This window comes from Vanacampus margaritifer, chromosome 13 (genome assembly GCF_051991255.1).
Source record: "Vanacampus margaritifer isolate UIUO_Vmar chromosome 13, RoL_Vmar_1.0, whole genome shotgun sequence".
In the NCBI taxonomy this organism is placed as follows: Eukaryota; Metazoa; Chordata; class Actinopteri; order Syngnathiformes; family Syngnathidae; genus Vanacampus; species Vanacampus margaritifer.
The window spans coordinates 12,733,584-12,760,554 of record NC_135444.1 but is presented as its reverse complement, the minus strand read 5'-3'; the positions used below and the strand labels follow the sequence as shown (position 1 = coordinate 12,760,554).

Sequence of the window (26,971 nt, the reverse complement as noted above, 5' to 3'; positions counted from 1 at the left end):
ATAATAATAATAATAATAATAATAATAATAATAATAATAGTACAGTTTATCATTGGCTGAGTTTTCCCCGTGTTTTTGACGTGTCCAAAATCTCGCGATATTTGACTGAGACGCCCGTCACAAAGCGCCCCATCTTGGATGTCTAGTTTTCAGTGGTTCCGAAAGGTTCATGGCAGTAACCCGGCAAAGATAAACTAAGAAGCGCGTACCCACTTTTTGTTTCCGGAACACTAACTCTCTAGACAGAATTTGTTTTTCATTCCCGGGAAGTGTCTCGGACAGCAACAATGGCTGCCCGTGGCTGAAAAACTTGCTAGCTTAGCACAAATGGTAGTCGCTAGCTGCTTGGAGCTAACATTAGCAAAGAGACTACTGGAGCGATCTGAAGATTTCTGCTGATGCAAGGACTTTTCCTTTCCTGAATTTATCAGCGTAACTATGGACGTCTAAATGATTCGGAACAACATCTTAAACGGTAAGCATGGTATATATATTTTTTAACCTTTTTTTTTTTGTTCATTTACGACTTCTTGACGGCTAGCTCGAATGTTAACTCTTGAGTTCTCCGGTAATTTCCTGGGCCGACGAACATATGAGTCATAATAAAGTTAAAAGTCGAAAAGAGTTGGTGCCGTAATAATGTTTGAGGACTTTAACGCTCATCGTTAAATCGTAGGTCATACTATCCCACCTTTCGTTCGTTCACGCCCTAAGAAGATTATCAACATGTTTTGAAACCCCTTGATCAAAAGTACAGTCTACAAATTAAAGACTGTAAAAAGAGTATATCAACAAATGTCATAATTCGTATCCTTAAAAACTCAATATTTGAATCCTCACAAAGGATCATTCCTTCCCGCTGCCCTATGTTTGTAGCTAAGCAACTTAACATTTGTTAACCTAACGACCACTGTGAGTCCGCAATTGGCCGATTGAGGTGTGGTAGTGTCTTCATCTGATCTACCAATTCTTCAATACTTCTGGATAAAACTTTGATATGATAGTCATCCCCCACTACAGGTTTATGCGGAAATCTGCAGGGATGGTCAAAAATACAGTAAAATGCAGTTGTGATTGTCTTATTTATATGTACTGTACACATAAGTTATAAGTTATACATTGTGTTGTACAAGTGAGCCACCTTCACTTTAAAATTCAAAACATGCATAAATAAAAGCACTGTATTTACATTTTTGCATTGGATGTCACCTATGTCACCACAGTACTTCTTTACTAGTAGTGCTAAACAATCATGCAAATTAAAATTGACAACACCATTGTGGTAGAATGCAGTTTTCAAATGCAAAGGTTAAATAGGTTCAGTGCTTAAGAAGCGCATTCAACATTTTTACACTTAACTCTCTAGTGAAACATGAAAAGTTGAAGTGATAAATCCACAGATTTATTGCATTATTGTTTGAATCTAATTTACTGACTTTGGTTTACGCCACACTTGTTTGGTAGAATTTTGTGGAAGTTATAATGAATGATTTAAAAGACCAGAACAACTGATGTTAAAAATAAAAATAAATAAAAATCCTATTTTTAATATTAATTAATGGTTCATTGGCCTTTATTTTAACTCTTTGACTGCCAGACGTTTTCAGAAAAGGGATGCCGTGGGTGCCAGCCGATTTAAGCATTTTTGACTGATCTTTCAAGGTTCACAGAAATTTATGTGTTTGGACTATGGAAACACACATAATACCAAATGAAAGATTGGACTCTCATCTTTCATCAGAAAAAAAAGTTTGTTTCTACCGTATTCCGTTTTTCAGTAATCAACAATAGAAAATGGTTAGTTTCATCTCTGTTTTGAAAAAAACGTCTTTTAACGTCTTTGGCACTCCTCCATAGGATTTTACTAAACGTTATTTAACGTTTTTGGCAGTCAAAGAGTTAAGTGTAAACCTAACCAATGAGAACAATTAAATCTGATATTGTTTTATTGTCATTCAAATTAATGTATTTATTTCTTGATTTTGTTAAAAAGAATACATGGGTGGAGCAACTGGAAAAATAATTACATATTAAATTGTAATTTCAAAGGGAAAAAAATAGATTATTTTTCAAAATTACTCATACTTGGTTTTAGACAGTGGTGTGACTGGTATCATTAGGTTTTCTACAGTACCCACCAGAAGTACTGGAACGGCAAGGTCATTTGATTTAAATTAAATTACTTTGTTTTTGTTGTATACTTATGAATGAATATATTTGGGTTTCAGATCAAAAGATGAATATGTGACAAAAGTTCAGAATTCCAGCTTTAATTTCACGATATTTACATATCGATGCGTTAAACAACTCAAGAGAGAGCACCACATTTAGTTTGAACCTGCTCACTTGTTAAGTAAGCAAAATAATTGGAACGGACATAATTAAATTAACTTGAAACAAATAATATTACAGAGTTCTACATTAAGTATTTTCGGGTGGGCGTCAACTACTGTTGGCCGACCTGTTCGATGTCTGTTGCGCAGTACACCAGTAGTTTCTTAAATTGTTGTATCAAATCTACAAAAGGTTTGTGCGGTAGCTCTGAACAATTTTCCCACTTCCCTCAAAATCAAGCAACAGATATTTGAACACTAATGGGAGAGTAACAGATAATGTAACAATACAGGATTTATTACTTATCCTCTGCTGATAATGTTAAATATTACTGCAGCTTACTGAAGAACTAAGATCGGCTCTATGTACGGTATGGCACAAATGTCTATTGAATTGAAAATAGTTTTTCAGTCTTTGTTAGCCATTTCTGAAATTTTGCGCTCACTAGTCCATAAAGTGACACTCCTGGTTTTTGGTATACACATCATATATGACTAAGCTAGAAATGTAACTAGCTAACTGCTTCCTGTTTGCTGTCAGAAGGGGAATGTGTTCAGCTCAGGGCAATGTCATGTGATTCATATGACCAAGCTGCATGACTTTTCTTCTTTAAAGTACCTTTAAAAAAAAAAAGGGCCACTGAGAGGAGAAGGCCCTCAAAGGATAGTTATGTTTTGAAAATTGTTGCCCAGCTTGGACTCTATATGGCTGCTACACTCTTGAATTACAGGTCTTTTTAGGTAAACGTCACGCACACATGACATCTGATAATCGTCAAGTTTCACCCTCACTCATGGAGACACTTGGAGGAAAGAACAATTGTTGTAAAACCAGTTCAGACAAGTTGACATAACATTGCTCTCTAGAGTGTTGTAGCAGAGGGTATATATAGTCAGAAGGAACCTGCTCATTGTATGCACTTGATTGTGTTCTTTATGAATTGGCATCAAGGACAGTTTTAACTGTAAATGTCTGTGGCTGACTCATTTCCTTTTTTGAAAGTGCTGACTGTTCGAGTTTTGTTTTGATTTTGGTCTGAGGAAGCCCATTGTTTTGGAAGTCACAAGAGTAATTTCAGTATCACTTTGAAATGGACCCCCGCTCAAAATTAACACTCCCCTAAAACTGATTATAATTGCCTTTATTAATTAATAGTCAAGCCATTGATATATACTAATCCCCAAATAGTTTGATAGCATTTTCAAATGCTTCCAAACATCTATTTTCTGTGCCCCTAAAATTATGCTTAAATCAACAGCTTACAGCTAAGAAAGCACAGACTTAATGTACATGTACGGTATCTGTAGGTACATGTCAACTACTATGATGAAGAATTACTCTCCAATATAAAACAAAGAACATTTGAGTGATCAGCAAAGTGCAGGCGTTACATGAATGGTGCCGATGCTGCTAAGGCACCCTCTGCTATTGCTGAATCCGCACAGTGAACATGAATTGGCAGTCGTACATGGAAAAGATTTTCTGCTAAGCAGCTTGTTGTAGTTTGGAGAGTGGAGAGCAACATAGATATGGGCACTGCGCTGTCTAACTGAACTTCTACCTTGTGTGGTGTAAGTTTGGTTTAGCGGACAACTAGCTTCAAGATTTAGTGGCGTATTTATGACCGACAGTAACTGTTCGTTTTCATAGTTAGAATGACGCTACAATAGTGTCCAACTTTATTTTTGTGATGTTACAGAAAATCGTGTCTAGGCTACATTTTTCTGCACATAACGGATGAGTGGTTCCTAAAACAAATCTGTACATGAGTGAATTCTCAAATCACAAGTCCACTGTTTGTCTGTTTGCCAAAAATAAGTACAAACAACAGTAGTACATACCCAGTACACAAGTTCATCATTCTCCCTTTTCTTTGATCTTATTGTACATCTCAGGTAATCTCATTACTAACCTTGTCTGCAGGTGAATGGGTGAGATGAGGAGTAGTAAGAGGGCTCTGCCCCTTGGCGTCACAGTTCATCAGCACGCAGATCACAACATTGATACAGGTGTGTAATGAAACTGTGTGTTTAATTTTTGATTTGTCCGGTACATCACATTTGATATTCCTTGCCATCATTTATCTTCCTCAACAGATTTAACAACTACATGGAACAATTTGCCTCAGTCCAAAGCCACTGTGAGTACACAAAGGAACCATTTTGTAATTCAGAACTAAATATCTTATTTTGTCCACATTAAAGGCATAAAACCATTGTGGTATTTTTAGTGCAGCTTTTGGTGTTACAATAATTAGGGTGTTGTTGGTTATTTAATTGATATTTTATATTTACAATATTCAGACAGGTATGGGAATTACTGCTTTTTAATGAAGACAAAGACAAAACTTGAGTTAGTAGACCAATTACATACCACACCGCAAATGATATGATATTATTGCATGTGTAGCTGCGACGAATCGAAAACCATGTGGAGGCCGTTCCTGGGACAACAGCACTCCTCCTCTCTGTCATGGACCTACCGAAGAAGAATCTATCTGTATCGGTCCGCAGCAGAGGTTGGTTATGCCAAAATGTTGCTGAATCATGTTACGACAAATAGAGAATTATATTCTCTAAAATGCTGTAAAAAAAAACAAAAACTGAATATGTTTTATATTAATGGGATATTACGTTTGCGTTCTCATCATCACAGATGAGACAAGGGGGTCGTTGAAGTCCAAAGAACGTCAGCGGTCAAGTTCCAAAAAGAGACGCTCCCGCAGCCCGCTAAGAAATGCCACCCAAGACAGCAATGTCAGCCAGCACAACAGTATGGCGCTCAGGGAACAGCTGGATTCATACAGGTTGGTATTGACAATTTGAACTAATATTTATGTCTGTGTCTGTCCTGTCAGATGTTGTTTGTGCCTTGTGGTATATTCAAAATGCTAATATATTCTAATTATATGTTGCATAGTATTAAAATTAATATTATATTTTAGATGCCATGAAAAAAGTGGTGAACTGTGAACTGGAAGTTGCATTTGCAATTTAGAAGTTCAATGTAATGTCAACTTAGATTCGGCCAAAAAAGAATGGAAGAAACCATATCACAACAAAACTGTCTCTCTCTTAACAATAACACATTATCACATGAAATGTCCACACTGTTTTTTGTTTTTTGTTTCTACTGTAATATCAGTTAATGGCACAAATGCAAAATCTCAACCTCCATATGTGTGAATGTTGAATTAAGACTAAATCTTGATCCTCTTTGCTGATCCAATGTAATCTGGTTTGTCTGCAGAGAGCCCACCCCTCCATCACAAACCTCATCTCAGCTGGATGCTTACAGACTGCAGTCAATGTCAGGGTCTTTGTCCCCATCCTCAGACGCTCCGCTTAGCAAGCCTGTCTACCAGAAAGACTTTTGGGACAAGCAGACGGACGGGCACCAAGACATCACACTCCTCGCAGATAGTAAAGAGGTCTGCTCCTTTAAAGACCCGCTCACTGTGACAGACACCCTGCAGACCTATGTCAAGCCATCCCATGCGACAAGCTCAGTCCCAACTGAGGAAGACAGCAGTCCCAGGGCACAAGTCACCCAGAACGTAGATATTCAAAAATCCAGTCAGTTTCTACCTCCTGCCTCTGATTTATGTAGATGGGAAAGCACTCCTTCCACCAGTCCAGGCTCTGATTCCCAGCGTTTGGAAAACTTGAGGCGACACCAACCAGATGATAAACTGGAAAAGCTCAAAGATCGTATTCGAAAGCAGGTGAAACATCAGGAGGAAGTTGCAGAGAAAGAAAAAGCGTTGGACCGTCTTGATCAGCCCATAATGTCCAGCAAGATTAACCGAGGTGGCACTACAGCCAAAATAAGGAAGGTAGCAGCTGCACCACAAGCGGCCACTTACAAAGGTAACATGGACTCAATTGACTATTATAGTAGAAGTACAGTTATGAAATTATATTATGCCACTAACGATTTAAGTTGTTTGCTTCTTTTTCAGGCTTCAGCAAAACGGAGGCAAGGACCCGTACTACCCATGGGAATGCATTCAAAGAGGAAGATCTTAACAGTTTAAACAAGGACATACGGAAAGACCCAATAAAGCAGTTTGCTGGTAAGACGCAACATAAACTTTAGAGGTAAGGAGCGAGACACTCGGGGGCAGATGTCTTACTTGCTTGTTGTGTTTTCTTTTCAGAAAGCTCAGCAACAAGGTCGCAACGGGAAAAGCATCGTTACGTGGAGAGAGAACCTAAACCAACCAGAAAAATCTACAAAGCTGCCTCTGGCCAAAATGCAAAAACGGGTAGAAAGAAGGATGAATTTGCACTTTGATAAAAAATTACAGTGGTTACATATTAAACAGGCCTGATTGTTTGTGTGCTCAACATTTTATATATATATATATATATATATATATATATATATATATATATATATATATATATATATATATATATATGGACTAATTTAGAGTTAGAGATATCTAATATTTTGGTATTAGGATATCTGAAAATGTTATTGAAAAATCGAGAATATGGTTAAAATTTAAAAAAAAAAATTAAGAATACAGAAGACAAAATAACACTTTGAATGAACGACCAAGTTATTTTCACTTTTAGATAATCAACTTTTTTTTCTTTCTTTTTTTCTTTTTTTTTCTTTTTTTAACTTAAACAGTATAGCAGCTGTATTTTCCTGTTTGGAATCATTAGTGAGTATGGAACAAAGTGACATCAGAACCCACAGTCTTTTATGTCTGTGTGCACACAGGCCTCAAGTTTTTTTTTAATCAAGGTACTCGAATTGGTCACACGTAGATGTAGGCCGTAGATTTGTGTTGCATACACTTGTCTGCCTCACATCTATGGTATCTGTCTTTTTGTTACCTCTTCCATCTTGGCTTGTTTGAATTCATTCATGAGGCACGGCGCCATAAATGGCTCCAAAACCCGCAGCCAAGTTCATGTGATTCTTCCAATCAGTTCAGACAGAAGGTTGTTTGTCTACATGTATTTTGATTACCAGGAACTACTTGAATTTGTGTGGGCTTTAAAATGGCATCTTTCAGAGCTTTCACCACCTGTTTATTATATTTGTACTACACTAGACAAGCAAACACGGTATTAACATTCTATTTTTCTTGCAGTGATTACCCCTGCTTCCTGGCGGGAGGGCTTAAAGCTGGTAAACAAGGTACTTGGTACAGCTCCCAAGCAAGCCAGGGAGAAGAGGCACCGTCTCGATGACAAGCTGCAACAAACAGGTTTGGGCAAGTGAACTCTTCAATCCATACATTATACCACAAAACCTCTGTTTTTGTTTTTAACAACACGCATCAGGCCATTGCAGTATAGACAGCTGACTCAGCCCAACTGTAATCTTGCCATCTTTGCTGTTTCTTAAATGATCTTCCTGCACCTCTTGGCAGAGTATCTTTATGCAGTGTGTCAAACACTAAAAAGAATGCAGAGATTAAAAAAAAAAAGAAGGTGATAAATGGTGGAGTGCTTTGAGCAGCCACTCCGAATGTGTCACTCAAGATGTCATAAATGCGCCTTTCCATTATTTACATCTACTAGGTGTCTGACAAGGATTCATCCCTTAAGAGAATTCTCATTTATTATTTTTTTTGTCCTCACTGCACTCACTTAATATTCCAATGGTCCAACATTATTGCGCAGGGTTTTCATTATCTGTCACAGAGTCCATCCATGAAATTGATACGTTTTCTTGTTTTTTATGACGTTTGTATGTCTACATGGACAACATCCTATACACCTAAAACAATCCAGCTGTAATCAATTATATTAGCTATAAAGTTGATGACTGGCGATATACTGTCACTCACTCATCTTTGCCCTATAAAATTTTTCTCTACTGGCTGCCATTGACCGGAAGAAATTGAGGTCGACTGGCAGTTTTGGTTGGGTGAACAATGAGTCGTGGCCTTATTAAATGATGAGGTTGCTCTCACTGCTGGCGGCAAGAACCCTGGGTAGCGGCAGAGTAGGATTGGCGTCCAGTGAAGCTCGGCTCAACATAGCGTGCTTCACAACTGTATGGATTAGATTCTTTCCAATCTAGACTACGATTTTCTCTTTGGCACGGAATGATTAAAGTTGGCATGGCAACCTCCCACTCTCCACCCCATGTGATGTCTTTGCATGCTAGGCCAAGGAGAGAAATGTAGTTGAGTGTTTTTTTTTTTTCATTTTGTGAAAAATTACCCCTCCCAGCCAATATATTTTAATGGCCGTCAATTATACACGGAATTTATTTATTTGTAGGCTAGCCTGTTTTCTATCCCCTGCAAATAGCTGGTGTCCTCAGTATTGTTTTGACATAGACATTCAGTACATCATACGCATTTTGATGCTTTTCATGTTCTCATTATTCAAATGTTTTGACCTCCACCTACTCCCTACTGTTTACAGCTTCCCATCGGCTGTCCAGTGCTGACAAAGGCTCTGAAGCAAACCACCCCTCTCGCCCTAAAAGTACAGACAGGAGTCGCAGTTCATTTCAGGGTCAAGCCAAAAGCCACTCCGCATCCACTTCTAGCCCCTCGTCTGCTTGTCAAGACAAGTGCCCAGTGCCTTTAGGTAAAGATCTATTGGCAGCAGACATTCGGGCCATATTTGGTGACCCACAGCTCGAGTGTATAGCAGCCGAGGAGGAGGAGAGGTCTCGATCAAAATCTGGGAGAGGTAAGGGTGCTCAGAGGGGGAAAGCAAGATCATTGTCCCATACAAGGACTCCCCTCTCTTTCTGGGGAACTACTGTGCCAACATATGCCCCCTCAAGAGGTTGCCGTAGTGCCAACCCCTCCCCACATCGACCAGGGTCCACAAATGTGGCCGAAACTCAGGAGAAGAAGCGCCACTATGATTCAGACAAAATCCGTCTGTACATTATTAAGCAAAAAGAGGAGCGAAAAAGACGACAGGCAGAAGAAAATAAATCTTTGAAACAGGAGTCGGAGAAAAAAAACCAGAGGCTTCAGGAGCTCTACAGAAGACAAAAGGAAATGGCTAAAACTGTAGTCACTCCCACTGAGGCAACTTCCACCCCTTGGCAGAAACGATTTCAAGAAGAAACCTACAACCTTTTTACAATGGATGAGACCCATCTTGGAGAGGCCACACAGATGCAATCTTCTGCTGTGTCAAATCAACTGGTATTTATTACAAGCATTGAAGTCATTTCTTTCCCTCTTAAATGAATGCCTTATGCCAGATATGTTGCATACAATTTGATTAAGTGGTTGCCTTCTCCTATTTCAACTTTGCACCACAGAGACCAATGTACCAGCCCTCTGGAGAGTCTGATAAGGAGAATAAGAAGTTGGAACTACCACAGAGTCCCTCAAGCAGTGATAGGTCTTTGACTGATCAGCTACCGCTTCAATTAGCAAGGTAAAAATGTATGCTAGATGGCCTGCAACCATCTACTGTAGACAGTAAGAACAATATAGGCATATGCATGCTGCTTTTCTCTGTTTTTAGAAGATTAAGGCTGGTTACAGCACATTTATAATTCATATACAATTTCTTCAGTTACAGTTGAATATTGATACTGTAATCAGTTCATGTTTTGTTCTAATGAGATTTCTCTATATGTTCTTCGCCTTTTTGCTTATATGATGATCATATTTAAACTATGGCTGCGACCAACCATTATTTTAATAATGGATAAATTGGATTAAAAAAAAAAAGTTTGGGCCATCACATGACAATTTCAGAATTGTGAGAATTTGAACAATTTTTAATTTAACAAGCTCTTCAAATGATAAATCAATTTTTAAAATAATTATCGATTAATTTTATGATAGATTGGTTGTCAGTTGTAAAATAAACATATACTTAAAAGGGTTATATTTCAGTGCAGTGTGCAGCAGGAGATCAACTGTACATTTGTAATGACTTGTGGCTAGCTGCTCACATCTATGTTGTCACTTCTGTTTTAGGGGTGATTTGGATGTTGGAGTTACTCCTAGACATAATCCTGACCTCAGCCCAGCTGTTAAATCTGTCTCCGCTTCCAGCACTGGTGCATTAGGGTGTACTACAAGTTATGACCCTCTCCGTACTTCCCCTCTGAGGCTTGAGTACACAGTGGCAGCTTATGACGCCAAGCCCACTATCGCAGAAAACCCCACCTGGTGTCAGTCAAGGAGGTCCCGTATTGACGCACTCAAGGCCACAGCCATCTCTCTCTCTAACCGAATAGAGAGTGAAGCCCGGCAGATTGCCCGGGTGGGAATAAACTTTGGCGAGGTAACTTCTTTGGATGGGGATATTTTGGTCCCATGGTCCACTCGGGCTGATCTTGATGAGAGAGGCTTAGCGGCTGTACCTGGCACATTTGAAGATTCCGACTTGACATCAAGAATCCAGAGACTTATAACAAGCGCAGGTCTTAGTCCAAACAATAGTGCCTCTCTTCCGGGAGCTGGGAATTTGCACACCTTCAAAAAGCAGCCACAACAAATTACTGCTGATCGAACAGAACACTCTCCTATCAGTTGTGAACTAGCAAGTAATCAAGTCGATGGCTTTGAGAGAACACATGACATGCCTTATATCAGTCCCTTTAGGTCTGATGAAGAAAACAGGGAAAATAGGACCGCTTTACATGACTCAAGTGGCAGTTCTATCAGTGAGGGCACCATTCTGAGTGAGGGGAGCTTGAGTAAGGATGAAGTGAGCCCTCCTCACCCTTCCAACAATCAAGTTTTAAGATTAACAGGTTGCTCCAATGACTGTGCTGGTCAAAGAATGGAAGTGCAGCGCCTCACTGACTTCCAGAAGGAGGCTGCTAAGTGCTTGGCCCTCACGTCACCACTAACGCCTCAAAACAGCAATAAAATGCCCTGGGAAGAATTGAACAAAGGAGACCCTTTCAGTGTAATCAACATTTACTTAAAGAACCTCAATGTTAAAGGTTAGTTTACCTCCGCACGACATTGCCTGGTGCCCATTTATGCAAGGATAGGATAGTACTTGAAATGTAGACATAAACACCTGGGCATTTGTCTTGTTTTTTTCCTCACACAGTGAATGACAGGAATTCTCCATCTGATTGCTCTTTTCGACCTGGAGATTCCCCCAGAGACGCAGCTGTCTATGATGATGACTTTGTGTCATTTCATAGCAGCGAAGTTAGCCAACAGTCAAAGAATGGTTCCAGTCCACACAGGTGATTGAATAAATCTCTGCTTTTAAAATTTACCACCAGGTGGCATTCATGTCACATTTGAGATTTCTTTGTGCTTTTTTTAGTTTTTTTCTTTGAATAAATGCTAATCTCCAAACTCTATCTTTGACCATTGTTATTTGATAAACAAATCCAAGTGTAGGAGAGACGTCACTGATAATTTGTTAATATCAATATGTCTATTCTAAGATTAGTTTGTCAAAGCATGAGCAGTCTACTAAAGGTAGTGCCATTGATTTTTGGTCAACTCTTTCCTCTGGAAGAATGTTAAATTTCTTTATACAACAGTTCAACTAAATAGTTGCAAAGATATTTTTGTTCTTTGCATCGCTACATGGATTAATGGTTCTATATGTTTCCGTATTGCACTTCTAGTGTGGCAATAGAGGGTAAAAGGTCTCCGCTATCCCGACAAAGCCTGGCTTCTCCTTCAGCCTTCCCTGATTTGGGTTTGTCTCAAGCCGCAGCATCTCTCAAGAATGATTCTCGAAAAAATGGTAGACATTTTTAAACAAAAAAGCATTGTGTGTTTTATTAGATTAGGTGACGTGAACTGTCTCCTCTACCTTTGTGTTCAGGTAAACTCCAATATTCACCTACTGCCCTGCAACAGTATATGGCAGCAGAGCTCAAGTACCAGGAGTCCATAGACGAGTCGTTGAGACAGCTTGGGGATGTAGAGAGGCTGATGGGTCTACCCATGGCTCCGCAGGTCAGTGCACAATTTGCCTCAATGCTGAATGTGAAGGAGCATTTTTAGTTCTGTTCAGAAAAATAATAATTTATGCAGTACTATTTATATGTCATTAACCCGGATATTTGAAATTTGGCTGCTCACAATTACTATTTTACATTGTGTGTACCTTATAGTTGACTCGTAATAATATTTGGAAGTGTACACTGATTACCTTTTGAGTCCTTTTGGGTCTTTGAAATGAGTTTATAATCTGTGGCTCATTCATAAATACTCTTAATTTCCATTCAATAAATTTCTGGGGTATACCACCAATCTATTTTAATACCTGCTAGTCACTTCATCAAACCGTTCCCTAAACATTGCAGGCCAAGGAGCAAAGGTCTCCACCATCAAGAGCACGAATGACTTCTCCCTCTGGCTTTCTGGACCCTTCTCCAGCCGCAGATTTTCACTGTGAACTTCCAAGAAATGACTTTAGTGTCGGGCCCACTAACAGCAGCAGGGCCACGGGTAAAGAATCACATACTGCAAACATTTATACAAGATTAAATAGCTTTAATATTTTTGCAGGACTTTTTATTAATAATAAAGCTAGAGAAATTACACTGTTAAGTTTCTGTGTTTTCCCCAGGAACACGAGTCGTCATCATCACATATCTAAAGTTCTCTTCCTCTCCATCTCCCAGGTAATTTTCAGTATTCTCCATCTGCCCTGCATCATCATATGACAGCAGAGCTCCAGTACCAGGAGTCCATAGATGAGTCCTTGAGACATCTTGGGGATGTGGAGAGGTTGATGGGTGTGTCTATGGCCCAGCAGGAGAGTGCTTCATTGACACAAATACTGAAGGTAAGGCAAGGCCTTGTTTTTTTTTAATTTTATCCAATAAGTACACTTCAATGATGTTTATACTTTCATGTATACTTTTAACCTCTTTAATTTTGTGTTCAGTGACATCAACTTCACCGTGCATTTCTTTATAAACATTACAGGCCAAGCAGGAAAAATATGAGAATGACCTTTATGAGCAGAAGATCCAGGCAGAAAGAAAAGCTCTGGAGGCTCAGCTGCAACGGGAAGAAGACAGGCAGAGAACAGCTTGGGTACAAATTCACATTCATACCAAATATTTTTATAATATATTTGTTACTTTGTCCTCAGTAAAAAAAATAAAATAAAAAATACCAGTTGACAATATGAAGAGATTCATGTTTAAAGTGGCTGTTTGTTTTTGGGCCAGGCTCATGAGGAATTGCTGGAAAAACTAGTGTTAACTCAAAAAGAGACAGCTGAAGCGGCGCGTCACATAAAAGAGGTTAGCAATTCTTTGACACAACTAATTGCTGAGTCGCCATAAATAAATGCAATGCATGATTCCCAGTGTAGACACAAGCGCACAATTTGTCATCTGTGTGTGAATTATTGTCTTCCAGTTGACAGATCTGGCGCGGACGCAGATCGAAGGAGCTCTGGCTGTGTCTGTTGCTCCTGAGTCTTCGGTTCTGCCCAAGCACCGTCGGGAAAAGCAGAGCAAATCGGATTCCGACAGGTAAGATTTCAGAAAAAAATCTTAGCTCACTAAAATATTAACTACAATATAATACTTTCATGGAATTTAATTTTTTTCTTCCAGCTTCCAGAGAGAGGAATCAAGTCGAAGCCTCAGCCATACTGATTCACAGCACATGCAAAGATCCAGCCTCATGTACTAGCTATACGTATTTATATAACGCCAGTCTCATTGGATCAGAGTGGGCGTGAGAAACAAAGTATAACACGTTTTTTCTCCTTGTTTCTTCAGTGTTGCGGGTGATAGCTGTCCCAATAGCCCCTCGCACACTTCTACAGAACATATACAGGAAGTAAACAAAGAAACAGAATTGGTATGGAAGAAAGAAGATGACAAGCAGGCAGACAGGGAAGCAGGCAGCAATTCAATAGAGGAAGAATGTCCCACTGCAGACAACGATTCCCTCTGTAGCGAAAGCATCACCTCTGCAGCTGATGACAAAGGTACCACATAAAAAGCATAGCTACAGTGAATTTTAAGATCACAACTCTGTTTTTGCATTCTTGCATTTCGCCATGAATTACAATGAACACTGCACCATGCTTGTCTCTTTTTCTCAGAGTACTCTTTCAAGTTTGACTCGTCGAGAACGGAGGATGAGGTGGAAGAGCGCTCCTTCAGCTCTCTGCTGCCATCTAAGGTGCACCGTCGTAGTTCTTTGGAAAACAGGTCACACCGCCATGAAGATTCAGATGATGAAGCCGCTAATGACAGCACAACCTTAGTCTCAGGGTCACATCATGTTGCAAAGGTGAGGGGCCTGTTCTGGCATGCAGTTTTGTGTAACTACTTCCATAGTTACATCTAAACATCGCGATGAAGCTCCACTGATGAATGTAGTTTAATGTCACGGTTTCACTCACAATGGATTATCCCACTTCCTCTAATTGCCTTTTGTTTTGTATAGATTGTGTTTTCCCCCAGCCATAACCTAAAATCATTCGGCTTTTTCTCCCGCAGCATCAGAATCCAAACATGGCCTTTTCTGGTGGAAAGGACAGCTTTTCCCGGTTCACCATGGACATGGTGCGCCAGCACATGAAAGACGAGGACCTACGACTGCAGCATCAGAATGCTCTGCTGCGTCTACGCCAGAAAGCTGTCAAGGAAAAGATCAGAACTGAGCTGGCGTGGTTGGAGCACCAGAAAAAGCAGCTGAGGAACAAGGGCGAGGATGACAAATTGCCGCCTATCAGGAAGAAGCAGAAGGGTCTTTTGTTGAGACTTCAGGAGGAGCAGGTAGTTGACAGTTAACAACACACACGCACACACAATCACACATCCTAATCTAGTGACCCATAACTTTGCGCTTATATATTTTTGAATATTTTGTAACCCCAGGCCGAGATCAAACGTCTTCAAGAAGCAAATAAGGTAGCAAGGAAAGAAAAACAGCTGTTGTTGAAGCAGCAAGAGGAGATTGAGCGAATGAGGACCTCAACACAGAGACTAAAAGAGCGTCTCAAGTCTGTTGGGTGTGAAGCGCCGCCTGTAAGTAGCACAGCAGTCGTTAATCATCCGCAGAAGAATGGGCAACTTTAATATCATTCTAGTCGAAAATGTGAACTGAATTCTTAAACTCAATCTGTTCCCCAGGATTCTCCAATGTCAGAAACTCCTGTGTCAGAAGCAGCGCGTTCCAACATGAGACCTACCGATGACAGTCGCACCCCATCGCCATCCCCTTCCATCTCTGCAAGTGAGACCAGCAGCATCATGCAGAAGCTCAAGAAGATGCGTTCTTGCATGGATGAAAAGTAAATCCTCTTGTTCATTTATACAATTTTTGTGAATTTAATTTTGGAAACCTCCCTCACCCTTGTTGCAACTATCAACGCTGAGTGCTAAAACCTGATTAGAAACTGATGCAATTATTCAATTGCATGTCCTCTTTTTCTTGTTGTGGATCTGAAAACAATCATGCTCCATGTTCCCTTTTAGACTCAGCCAGCTTTTAGAGTAATGCCAGGTAATTGCTTAATACTACGGTGTTGATGGTTAGAGTTTTAGATTTTTAATTTTGAAAAAGGAATGCACTGATAGCAGTAGTAGTGGTATTTAAAAAAAAAAAATCATATTTTTAGGGTTTTTGTTGAAATGAATTGTTAGCAGTGTTCTTTCTTAAACAATATTTTGGGTTTGAAAACATTTATTTATCCATTCAATGTATTTCAATGGACATCAGTTATACACTGATTTTCGCTGTTTGCAGGCCGGCTCGATCCATATCCCCGCGAATAGTGGGGGTCGACTGTAATGAAAGTTGTTACTCTAAAAAGTGTTGTATACGAGTAACAAATAACATGTTTAAGAAAAGCCTCTTTTTTGAACAGTTTTATTTAATTATACTGTACTTGGTATAGAGTCCTCAAATGTAAGTACTTGTCCTTAGTCTGAAAAGTGGAATGGGTGCATCCCTAATTCTCTTTCTGTTTCTACTTGTTTTTGTTTACCAGTAGCTGCATGTGATTGGAATTAATGGAATTAATCAGGCTTTTTTTGTCTTGGCTACCAGCTTAGGTCATGTGATTGCAGAGCCTTTCACAGATTGATTAGAACTGATTAGTTAAAACAGTTGGGTTTATTTGTCTACAATTTAATATTCCACACTTCTGTCATGGTGGCTAGGTAATTGTAGTTGTGCAATTATAGTACAGCATTACGCTACCTTATTTGCATGAGTTCATATGTGCTATAATATGTTTAGAAATATAACAGATAAAACAAACATACATTACTGACATTGATCAGCTTTTACTGGGGGGCTTTGTTGTCTACTCTCGCATTGTTTTACGACCATTTGCCCACTTTTGCTACTGTAATTGCCTTCCTCCCTATTGTGCAATGTCCCTAAAAAGACAAATGGACAATCACTCAGGCATAGCAGATCCTTTTGCTTGCATAGTGAACGAGTACTTTTTAAAACTGTGCAAACACATTTATGATTAATGCATGCCTAAACGTTTGACAATTAACTATATTACAGCAGGCAACTGACTGTCTCCACCAAGACGCACAAAACACATGTTCATGTGGTTCTTTTCTCTCTCTCTCTCTCTCTCTCTCTCTACTTGTTTCCTTCCCTTTGTTCCCTTGTTTTGTTTTTTGTTCCTGTCACCTTGCGTTTCTCCTACATTTCACATGTCTGTGTGCTTGATACGTTTTCTTTGTTGCATGTTTGTGTGTTGTAGAGACTGTTCTCCCGTCCACTGCTTCTTCTCTGTGTTCACGGCCCAGCACTGGGCCTCCCTTACTGTCTGTCTTCCCAACCTTCATTCTAAATTCCAGCTCTTTATCTACAACCAGTTGGACAGGTACTGTGCAGTTCTCTCTAAATCTTCTCCCGCACTTGCACCTAGCCTGGGCCCCCACCCTCAACTCACATTCACCCCCTCCTTCTCCCAATGGAAAATCTTGTGTTCAACACTGGGCCCTCACAAGGGTGTCGTGGAGAATGCTGTCTGATGTGAGGAGTTTGGGGTTTCTGAGGCTTCAAGTCTATTTTTTTTCTTTGCAGGATGGCATATGTGGTGAGAGGGGCGTTATGAATTTCCAAGGAAAGATGTGTTGAAATAAGCAAAACTTTTGACGTCACATTGGCTTTAAAATGTTTTCCCAGGACAGCAAATGTAGTCACATTCATTGTCCAAAGTCCAGTTCAGTAATGTGGAGTGGCTGCTTTGAGAAGGTCAAATGTTATGCATATTTTCATTGTACCTTTCCTTGTTGGATGGGAAATCTTGACTCCATTCTGCAATTTGTACTAACTTCTGTGGTGTTGAATTTAAAACATCTCTCTTCCTTCTCGGCTTACAGGTTTACAAGAGTTGCAGATCCAATTTCTTTGTACTTTGGTGGCAGTCATTAATCCAAAAGGTTTTAAATTAGGCCACACTATCGCATGGAATTAAAATAATTAATTTGAAAAGAGTGGCGCAAAAGGTAGTCGCATGTCTTCTTAATTAATCCAGTATATCTTAATTGTCCCTCTTTATTGTGTAACTGCAGCTGAAGTAGAAAACCCAATTTTTCTGCAAGAGAATAGGTCGATGGTTATTCAGTGTCTGATCTATCGTCAGTTTGAATTAGGAAAAGAAGGTAACCTTTAATTTCGATCAAGAATAAATACAGAGGTGTAGCAGTGTTTGTCATTGAGACGCCACATTATTATCCAACCTCTGTACCTGACTGGTGGCCTTTATATTGTTTACTGTACGGTATTTTCAATTGGTCAAACAGAAAAAACACTGAAATGAAATTTAGCACTGGTGTTAGGTGGAAACCTTACATCTCCAAAGCAATTACTTTGCCACAGTTGTTGAGCCATTAATATTGCGCTGTCAAAGAGATCAAGCCATTGTCGAATGTTTTTTATTGGTTAATAATTTGTAAAAAATAAATAAATAAAATTTTAACGTAGGAAGTTTTGGCCTGACATCAGCGTTACGCAAAGAGAGAGTGTTATATTTTACTAAAAATATATTTTGGAGTACAGTATCTCAGGGATTCAATTTGTTGCTCAAATTAACTCTTTTTCTTGCTACTCTGTAATCACTTTTGGTTGATGGAGCTTCCTCACTTTAGATTAGTTAGAAGTACTTGTAGATCATGTAAAGCATGTCTGAAGTGAGTTTGCTGTGAAAACGGTTGTCTGGGTGATTTGAGTCTGCCTGCTTTGAACTTTTTGGCTATGCTAAACGTCTTTCTCCAACTTGTACCTTATTCATTACCATTTTTCCTGGTTTACCTCCCGTTAAACTGCTGTCTTTAATCACATCTTAATTTTTCTTGTTTCTTACCCTCCCCCTCCACACGCACACACTTCTTCTCTGCATTGTTCTTTTGCATTATTCCTACATCCACCTATTAGATTCCTGACTAAGCGGGAGCAGCAGTTGATGCAAAGACGTCATCATGCTGAAGAGCTGCTGCAGTGGAAAAAGCGTCTTGATCAAGAGGAGGCAGAAGTCCGGAGGATAGAAAAGCAGGCCCTGGCGAGTTGGAGAGAGGACGGTGTCATCATATCAGAGAGTCGGAGCAAGGCAATCTCGGAAATTATCCCAAAGTCTAGTCGCCATCGAAACTCAGAAACAAGAGTGATTAGTGAAAAAGGTGATCAAATTCTTAAATTGTGAAGTAAGTGACGTGTGATTAACATCAATCATTTTTCTAATACAGAACCATCTGGTGTTCTTTTTCGTGTGGTTTTGTTTTTTAGAGTATGTGACTGAGGACGATTTTTCCTCAACAACATCGGAGTGCAGTATACACACAGAAGGACACTTCCAGGAACCAAGAAGTCCATCCTCAGCACAACCTGCATCAGTGGCTGAAACGACGCTTGCCTCTAACCTGAGCAGCCCTACAAATTACATTGACGACTTTGCTTCCCTCGCACTCAGCAAGCAGGTTTGCACACACGTGGGATGTCTGTTAACATAAAATGCATTTTGTTGGTACTTGCCGTTGCTGCACACTGATATTGTCATCCTAAAGTAATATATCTGTCATGTCCTCTGTTCAGTCTTCTCCAATCAAAGGCAGCCACAATCGTGCCTCTCCCACTGATATCAGCAGCGCGAGCAAAATGCAGCTTCACGCCTCTTTCCAAATTTCCAAACAGGCCCCAAATAAGCCCACAGAAACATCACTGGCTTCACAGACTGGTGAGTTTGATAACATAACTACCGATAGGCATGTAAGCATTGAAACCCGAACCCATTAGGATGTATTTACTGTCACTCCCAAGAAGTTGGAAAAAGGCAAGTAGAATGGGTGAACATAATGTGTTGTCAGTTGCAATGTAATGCCGCAAGCAATTTCCACTGTGCAGCAAGAAAAGAAATGACAAAGTACCTCACGCAGTACAACACCAAAAAAATAATTGGTAAATAAATCTACCAAAGCACCAAATTAATGTGGTTTAATCAGCAAATTATTGTAAAGTATGTAACTCCAAATTATTTTCTATTCTTAAATTATGCAGAAATAGTTTGATAAATAGCTTAAAAGTGGACTTTAGACATAAAGAAAACATACTGTAATCCCTAAAGAATTAGATTTAAGTTTGAGTGGGGCCCAAGTTGGATTACACTTTGCTAATGCTAATCACAGAGGTCTGATTTTGCTCGCACATTCTCTGATGTATTTTTCGCATTTGCTTTTCAGAACCCATTTCAGAGCAGAGTGACATAGAAAGCCGTATCAGGGCCCTGAAAGAGGAGCTGAGAAAACGCAAGTCAATGGCGAGTCAGCTCAAAAAGGAGCAGAAGATGAGGCATAAGGAGCGCCTGAAAGCACAAGAGGCCAGCCTGCTGAAACAGCTAGAGGTAAATATTGTGCACTTTTTTGGGGTGTATTGTTTGTTTGTGTGTGTGTGTTTTTTGTTACATAGCCATATTTCTGTCCTATTTCTTTTTATTTTCAGACCTATGACAACTACATTGGAAAAACTAAAGCAGAACTAAACAAAGAACCTGCGGCAACACCTCACAGCAAGTCTCAGAAGAAAGATTCCACCTTAGTTGTAGGTCAATCCAGCCTCTTGTCTCCTGTCGAAAGGTACACAAATCTGTAATCAATCAAATCCATTATTATACATCTGTTAGAAAATAAATTAAACTAAATGTGTAATATTTTCAGGGTTGAAAGCAGTGAAATACCGACTGTGGAGCTAAGCAGTAATTCATCACTTCACCAAAGTACGTTTGTGTTTCTCTTAATTCTCATAATTGTTTATTAAAGCTGTGCTGAAGTATTGTGACAATGTTTATGACGTGCCGCTCCTTCATTCAGATCATAACAAATCTACCTCGGCATCTGAAAAGCTTAATGTTGAAGCTGTGCCTCCATCCCCTGCGCATGGCGACCCAGATTCCCTGACCTCGGGTCAAGAGAGGTGTCAATCACCAGACTCTACTTTAGGACCATCTACTGAAGATGCCCAATCACAAATAATTGAGTCTGAGAAAGATGACACTGTGTTGGAATCACATTCTGCTGCAGCAGACCTCATCGCACACGCTAATGACAAACCCCCATCCATTGACCATTCCTGTAGGCTGGACTTGGATGTGATCTCCTCAGTGAAGAAGTCAACGATAAGGGGTGTCCAAGTTTCTTACCAAGATGATTTTGAGTCATCGGTACCTTCTTCACCCAGGAAGGAACAGCATATTTCCAAGCCGGACTCAATTAGCCATACGGAAATCCGGTTTAGCAATCAAGAGGAAGAGATTGAAGAGGAGATTGCAGAAGACTCGAGTCACTTGTCTCTTAATAGTGGTGGAAGCCATGAATCTAGTCAACGAGTAGATCTTCAGGAAAGTGAAGAATCTAACTATGATAGTCAAAGCATAAATTCCATCTCCCCAGCGCCCATCTCTCACTCTCATGGCACTCTCCCTTTGACTATAGATGAAATGCCAAATTTCAACATCGGAGACCGTGTTCTTGTTGGAAACGTCCAGCCTGGAACGCTAAGATTTAAAGGCTCAACCGGCTTTGCTGGAGGCTTTTGGGCTGGTGTGGAGTTAGACAAGTCTGAGGGAAGCAACTGCGGCACCTACAATGGTGTTGTGTACTTTGAGTGCCAAGAACGTCATGGGATCTTTGCGCCTCCTGAAAAGATCACTCATCTGTCCGACAAATTTGAGATCTTCACAGACGCTGCAGGCCACGACAACTCATATTCTGATGTGTCAGAGCCGTGCGAGGATCAACATAAAAGTGAAGAGGATATATCTGAAAAGATACAAAGTCTGGAGAAAAGTGAAGAAACCTCTCAAAATGATCCAATCTTAGAGTTCACGGATGTAGAAGCTGACCTAGAGCAAAACCTCAATAGCCAGGAACTACCAAAAGATGAAAAACAGCTCGATTCCCAAAATCACAACCTATCCATCCCACAGACTGGTCAGAAGATAACGGACATACTTGAGAAGGAAAATGTGCTAGATCAATACTTGCCACCAAGTAGTCAGGAAATTGCCATAGTTGACAAGGATGACTCTCTTGATCGGTCCACACCAACAAATAGTCAGGAGATTTCTGCAGTAGCTGGGATAGACGACGTGCTAGACCAGTATTTGCCACCAAATAATCAGGAGATTTCTGCAATAGCTGAGAAGGATAAGGTAGGCCCATATAACCAGTTGATACTTTCTGAGGTTACCCATGAAGCTGGTGATCTCAAGGACAAGCAGAAGGACCAAATTTCTCCAGACATATTAGCAGACAAACTACTAAGTAACTTTGTGATTGACACCGTTCAAGATTTGGTTCAGATTAAAAAAGCTAAAGAGCAGAAAATTGAAGCTTCCAATCAGCTCAACGGAGGAATTGTCGAGTCAGGGGAACAAGGCATTATTTCATTGTTGGAATCACAAGATGGTCTATCTTCCTTTTTACCCGAAGAGGAGCCGTCCTCGCCAGAGTTTTGTTACCGACCGGTGAGTCTGATTCTTCATCTCAATAAATCTAAATTAGAACTAATAGAAATATGGCTGCATCTTTCAGTCATTGATACAGTAATTTCATAATAATTTATAAAATTGTGTTAAAATTAAAAAGATGTACTGTACAAAATGTGTAATATGGATTTGTGCTGAGGTCATATTCTGCCACTAGATGGTATAATTGCATTTGTAAGATGTTGATGACAGCTCAGTGCATTTTTCTTTACATATCAATAGTTATCTAATCTTTAACATGAAGTAACTTGTGAAATTCTTCACATTTTTTAATTTGTAAAATACAACTTGGCCCCAGTCTCCACAAATATATGCATTATTATTAAATTTATTAGTGTAGAATTTTGACGTGGACATAAGACACTAATTTTGACACCTTATATATATATATGATCCTTGTTCGTTTCGATTAATCAAAGGTATATTTAATAATTGTGTTAGAAATGTAGCTATACTAGAAAGGGAAATATTTGAAATGCCTCCTATACAAAGAAAAATGCACTTCAAACACTACAATACAATAATAATGTATTTTTAATTCTTACCAATACTATCTTTGCAAAGGCAGGTAATACATAAAAATGGTGCTTTGATGATTGAATAACAGTTTTACAGAGAAATTTTGAGAAGTAAAGACAACTGACAAACACGTGTTGATTTGCCCCTTTCAATTGATTTTTTGCAACCAAAGTCCAATGTTATGCTGACAATCGTGTGTCTAATTGAGCAAAGAACAAATAGATGAAAGTATAAAAGCATTTTTCTTTTACAACAGAAAAGTCCAATTTTGGGAGCCAGTGGGCAAGAAGAGCTTGCCAAGCGACTTGCTGAGCTGGAACTGAACCGCGATCTGCTGGACGAGCTCGGCGACGATCAGGATTGGTTCGATGAGGACTTTGGCCTCAGCTCACGTAGGGAACAGCAGAGACTCCAACAGAAACAGAGGGACAAAGAGACAAGGCTGGGAGCAGACGTGGGAAGGTCTGAAGATCCCCTGAGGGGACTGACGCCGCACCGAGATGGAGACCAGTCAGCAAAGACTCCACCGAGACCCGCGCTCCCGCTTCCCCTACCCCCTAAACTGCCAGAACAACCTGCCATGGTGGTGCCCCACTCAGCTGTCGAGGTAGAAAACATGGTCCATGCTGCTATTCAGGAGATCTGGGAGAGTTGCGGCCTTAAAACAGAAGGAAGGGTTTCACTATCACACATGGCCTGCCCCAAACCATCCCAAGAGTTTTTGGTTGTTGAGGACAGCACGGAAGACCAGGAGGCCCTCTCCATCCGCAGCTACAAACAGGTGATAACACACTATTTGGGGTTCACACTTGATTATTCGCCAGGCAGTCCAGACAAGCAATTGGACATAGTGGACGTATCATTCTATCAAACGAAACTAATATAGTATACAATCAAATAGATGATAAAAGGCCTGTATTCCCACAGGCTGTGTATGACCTGACGTGGGAGATCCTCCAGGAAATCTACGCTGAAGACCCCAACGCCAATCAGCCCGAGTGGGTTAAGCCACATCGACTCAGGCCCGCCTTTTCTCACAGAGTCAAGACGCCAGGAGACATCAATAAAGTGCAGGTATGATTTGATTGCCTCCAAAACACCGCCACACATCCAAAACATTGTCGCTCCCAAAAATCAAAAATACCTTCTATTGTCTGTTGTTCAGGAATTTGTCACAGAAGAAGTTCTAAAACTTTACGGTTTGGCCAAAAACAAGAGTAAAAAGCCTGACTGCCAGAAGATGCTGAAATTTGGCCGAAAGAAACGAGACAGAGTTGATCAAATACTGGTAAGCGCACACACAATTACATTACAGCACTGTGCAAAATTGGGAGTTTTGTGAGGAAAAACAGTACGGATAATGAATTAATGCTTTTCGCATGCATACTGTAGTTCATGTTTTTATATCGCTATCAAAATTTTGCACACAAGTACGATTAGTTGTAAAAGTATTAAAAAACCTTTTGGCATTTCCACACAGTAGAATATTCGGGTTGCATCCAAGAGAAGCGGAAAAATACTTTTGAGTTTCATTTTGACTGTGCATTAGGTGCATTCAAGAACAGTCAACAACACAGGACATCTCCAAACACTATCAATGAATTACACAGAGATTCCACCAGATGGTGCTAGAGTAATACTTTTATTGCTTTGGTCAGAGCACAAAGAGAGCAAATAGATGAGATTTTTAGCAAATAAGGGAAAAAAGGTTCTGAGAAAAAAAATCGACGAATATGCAAATTTGCCAGTGATGAACCACAAATATGCAGGGTTTACTGTAGCTAGATTTAATCACAACAAAAAAAGGACCCATTCCAAAATAAGCGAGGAGGAAAAATTTTTATCAATGACTTGCAATCAAGTTTATAAATTAAATCAACTGAATACAAGTGGGGATCACAATTGCAACTCATTGATAATTGTTTATAGTCAATTTTGTTTTTAAATTCTTTTTCTTGCGGGCCAAATAGGTAAAACAAAAAAAAAAATCATGGTGCGCACGCCGTAATCAGTGATTTTTTGGAGTAATTCTTGAAACGGACTTCAACACACGCCAACCTCTGCTCTGTGCATTTGACGTGCAGGTACAGGAGCTCCACGAGGAGGAGGCTCAGTGGGTGTGCTACGAAGAAGATGAGATGTCAGTCAAGATGCAGCTGGCGGACAGCATCTTCGACTTGTTGCTGAAGGACACCGCAAACTTGCTGAGTCTCATCACCAAGAGGGCCGCCGTCAGTTGATTGTAATCTTTAAATCTTGTGAATATGTACACGTGTTTGAGAGTGTAATAGAGATCAAAAAATTTGTATATATAGCAACTAATTTAGGTGGACAGTTGGTTGATCAGTGGCACATTTTCTTTTGTACAATCTACACTACAATCAGTGATTTAATTGGTCACCTTTTTATTAGAAGTCATTGTGTGTCGGGGATGGGACCTTTGCCTTAAACACATCTTGCTGTCAGTCATCCTCCCTCCGCAGTGGCTTTTCGTCTTTGCTGGTTTTCTAACAAAACATGTTTGACTTTAAATTTTGACATCTTATAATGTACTTTTAATTTCAGTAACCGAAATGTGTCACTGGTTGATCTGAATTATGTAGACTGCCCTCTATTGGGACATCACAGATATGATGATGTGTAAAACATTATTTATTTTGTAAAAAGAAAAAAAATGGATAGAGGAGCAAGTATACTCTGGAGTTGTGTATTATCCTGTCAAAATATAAATGGAGAGTTTTAATGTTTTTCAAAGCAAAACTATGAGCATACTAATTGCAAAAGCACAAATAACGTGAACGTGGCAATAGATTTTATGTCAAGAGATTTAAGAGAATGAAAAGAGCATTTTTAGTACTTAAGACTCACAATAAGAGCCTGCAAGTAAAATACTACTGATTTCTTTTTAGGCGATTGTTAGTTGCTTGTGTTTACCGATATACAGCAGGTTTAAGATGCTCTCAAGTAGATACACCGCATCTTAGCATACAGTGTGAAAGTGGGACACAACAAAGGATGACGTACTGTATACTACGGTACTGAAATGCTGGATTGGAGCCTTTCTCCTTCGTGCTTTTCCTTTCTACGACATGAGAGAACACGTGCTGCACGCTTAGTTAGCGCAGCGTCTCCTCATCCTCAATCCTGCGAAATATTTGAGATGAATAAACAGCAGCCAAGAACGTAGCCAGGAGACGACAGTCAACGTTCAGTTCAAGTGCCTCTTTATGTTGTAAGAACACCGTTTGATTGTTCATCATGTTTTGGACCTCCCTTGAATGTCACGGTTTTCCACCTGCTGTAAATGATCCTTTGGAAATTCTTCTTCTCTACTTTTAACTGGTTTACCAAGTACAGCCTCATGACTTCAGTTTGGGCCTTATCGCTCCTGATATGCCCAAGCGTACTGTTTGTTTTTAAAAGCTTCTCGTGTTGCTGTGCGTCAGCCTGATGTACGTAGACACAGTTGAGTGCTTACTCTGACACAGTCAAGACTTTCCATTTGATTTTCCATGAACACGTTGTCGCTATCCACTCTACAGGCCTTGGCGTGACCTTATTTTGGTCCTGTCATTTTTTTCTAGCTTATGTACAAGACAGCTCTTTTCTTTCTGACTCTTTATAAGCTGAAGTGACCTTAACTTGAACCTAGTTCTACCCTCAATGTTTTTTTTTTTCTTCAAATTTTATATAGTCGCTGATTAGATAATGTACCAAAAACGTGATGCCAACCTCAACCTTCCCAGATTAGTCTTCTTGAATTGATTGTATACTGGAGAAAGTAACCTTCTCTGTTGTAACTATGCAGTGCTTCATGTAGTAGACTGAACACCTTTTTCGACCTCTCGTCTGTCTAATACGTTCTCATCTTCTTGGTGTAGAGGGGAGTCTTCTCTAAAGCAGGAAATGAATCAACTTTAATACCTGGTCCTAGTTAGATTTATTAAATTAACCCCATCCCGCTAATTTACCCCTCCCCCCCTTTTATTTGTGTAAAATGGCAATAAATATTTATATTAATGTGCTGTGAGTGTGCACCAAGTGCACTTGGCTTGTACGATACTTGTATGGGTGTAAATATACTAGCCTATCAGACCCACTTTTACTCAGTGATTGTTGGTGAATGAACGGTTTCCTTTGCAAACATGTACATATTTGTAGACTCTGTAACTGTAAATAAAGCTTTGTTTGTAAAGCAA

General features: G+C 39.8%; 1 protein-coding gene across 2 annotated transcripts; it reads left to right on the top strand.

Moving 5' to 3' along the window:
- The first annotated feature begins 124 nt into the window (after positions 1-124).
- On the top strand, positions 125-26,971 carry cep350 (centrosomal protein 350). Of its 2 annotated transcripts, XM_077583636.1 has the most exons (38): positions 125-475; positions 4,258-4,343; positions 4,431-4,474; positions 4,744-4,852; positions 4,990-5,140; positions 5,584-6,203; positions 6,296-6,409; positions 6,494-6,601; positions 7,445-7,561; positions 8,733-9,475; positions 9,595-9,713; positions 10,265-11,241; positions 11,355-11,496; positions 11,890-12,011; positions 12,093-12,226; positions 12,577-12,721; positions 12,898-13,061; positions 13,205-13,315; positions 13,453-13,527; positions 13,646-13,761; positions 13,846-13,917; positions 14,014-14,225; positions 14,343-14,533; positions 14,743-15,021; positions 15,124-15,273; positions 15,379-15,539; positions 16,974-17,096; positions 18,653-18,894; positions 19,001-19,191; positions 19,307-19,448; positions 19,951-20,111; positions 20,210-20,343; positions 20,425-20,483; positions 20,578-22,232; positions 23,029-23,553; positions 23,700-23,846; positions 23,938-24,060; positions 24,857-26,971. In XM_077583636.1, the coding sequence occupies exons 2-38, from the start codon at positions 4,262-4,264 to the stop codon at positions 25,010-25,012; spliced, it is 8,916 nt and encodes a 2,971-aa protein (XP_077439762.1). In that variant the 5' UTR covers positions 125-475; positions 4,258-4,261; the 3' UTR covers positions 25,013-26,971. The 2 variants fall into 2 exon arrangements, with proteins under 2 accessions (XP_077439762.1, XP_077439763.1); XM_077583637.1 differs by lacking the exon at positions 16,974-17,096.

Excerpts from the sequence above, each read along its gene's own strand:
- cep350 (XM_077583636.1), top strand. The coding sequence starts at position 4,262 with ATGGGTGAGATGAGGAGTAGTAAGAGGGCTCTGCCCCTTGGCGTCACA. Across the intron at positions 13,762-13,845 it reads AGCAAATCGGATTCCGACAG|CTTCCAGAGAGAGGAATCAA; the intron begins GTAAGATTTCAG and ends TTTTTCTTCCAG. Across the intron at positions 18,895-19,000 it reads AAGAGTGATTAGTGAAAAAG|AGTATGTGACTGAGGACGAT; the intron begins GTGATCAAATTC and ends TTTGTTTTTTAG.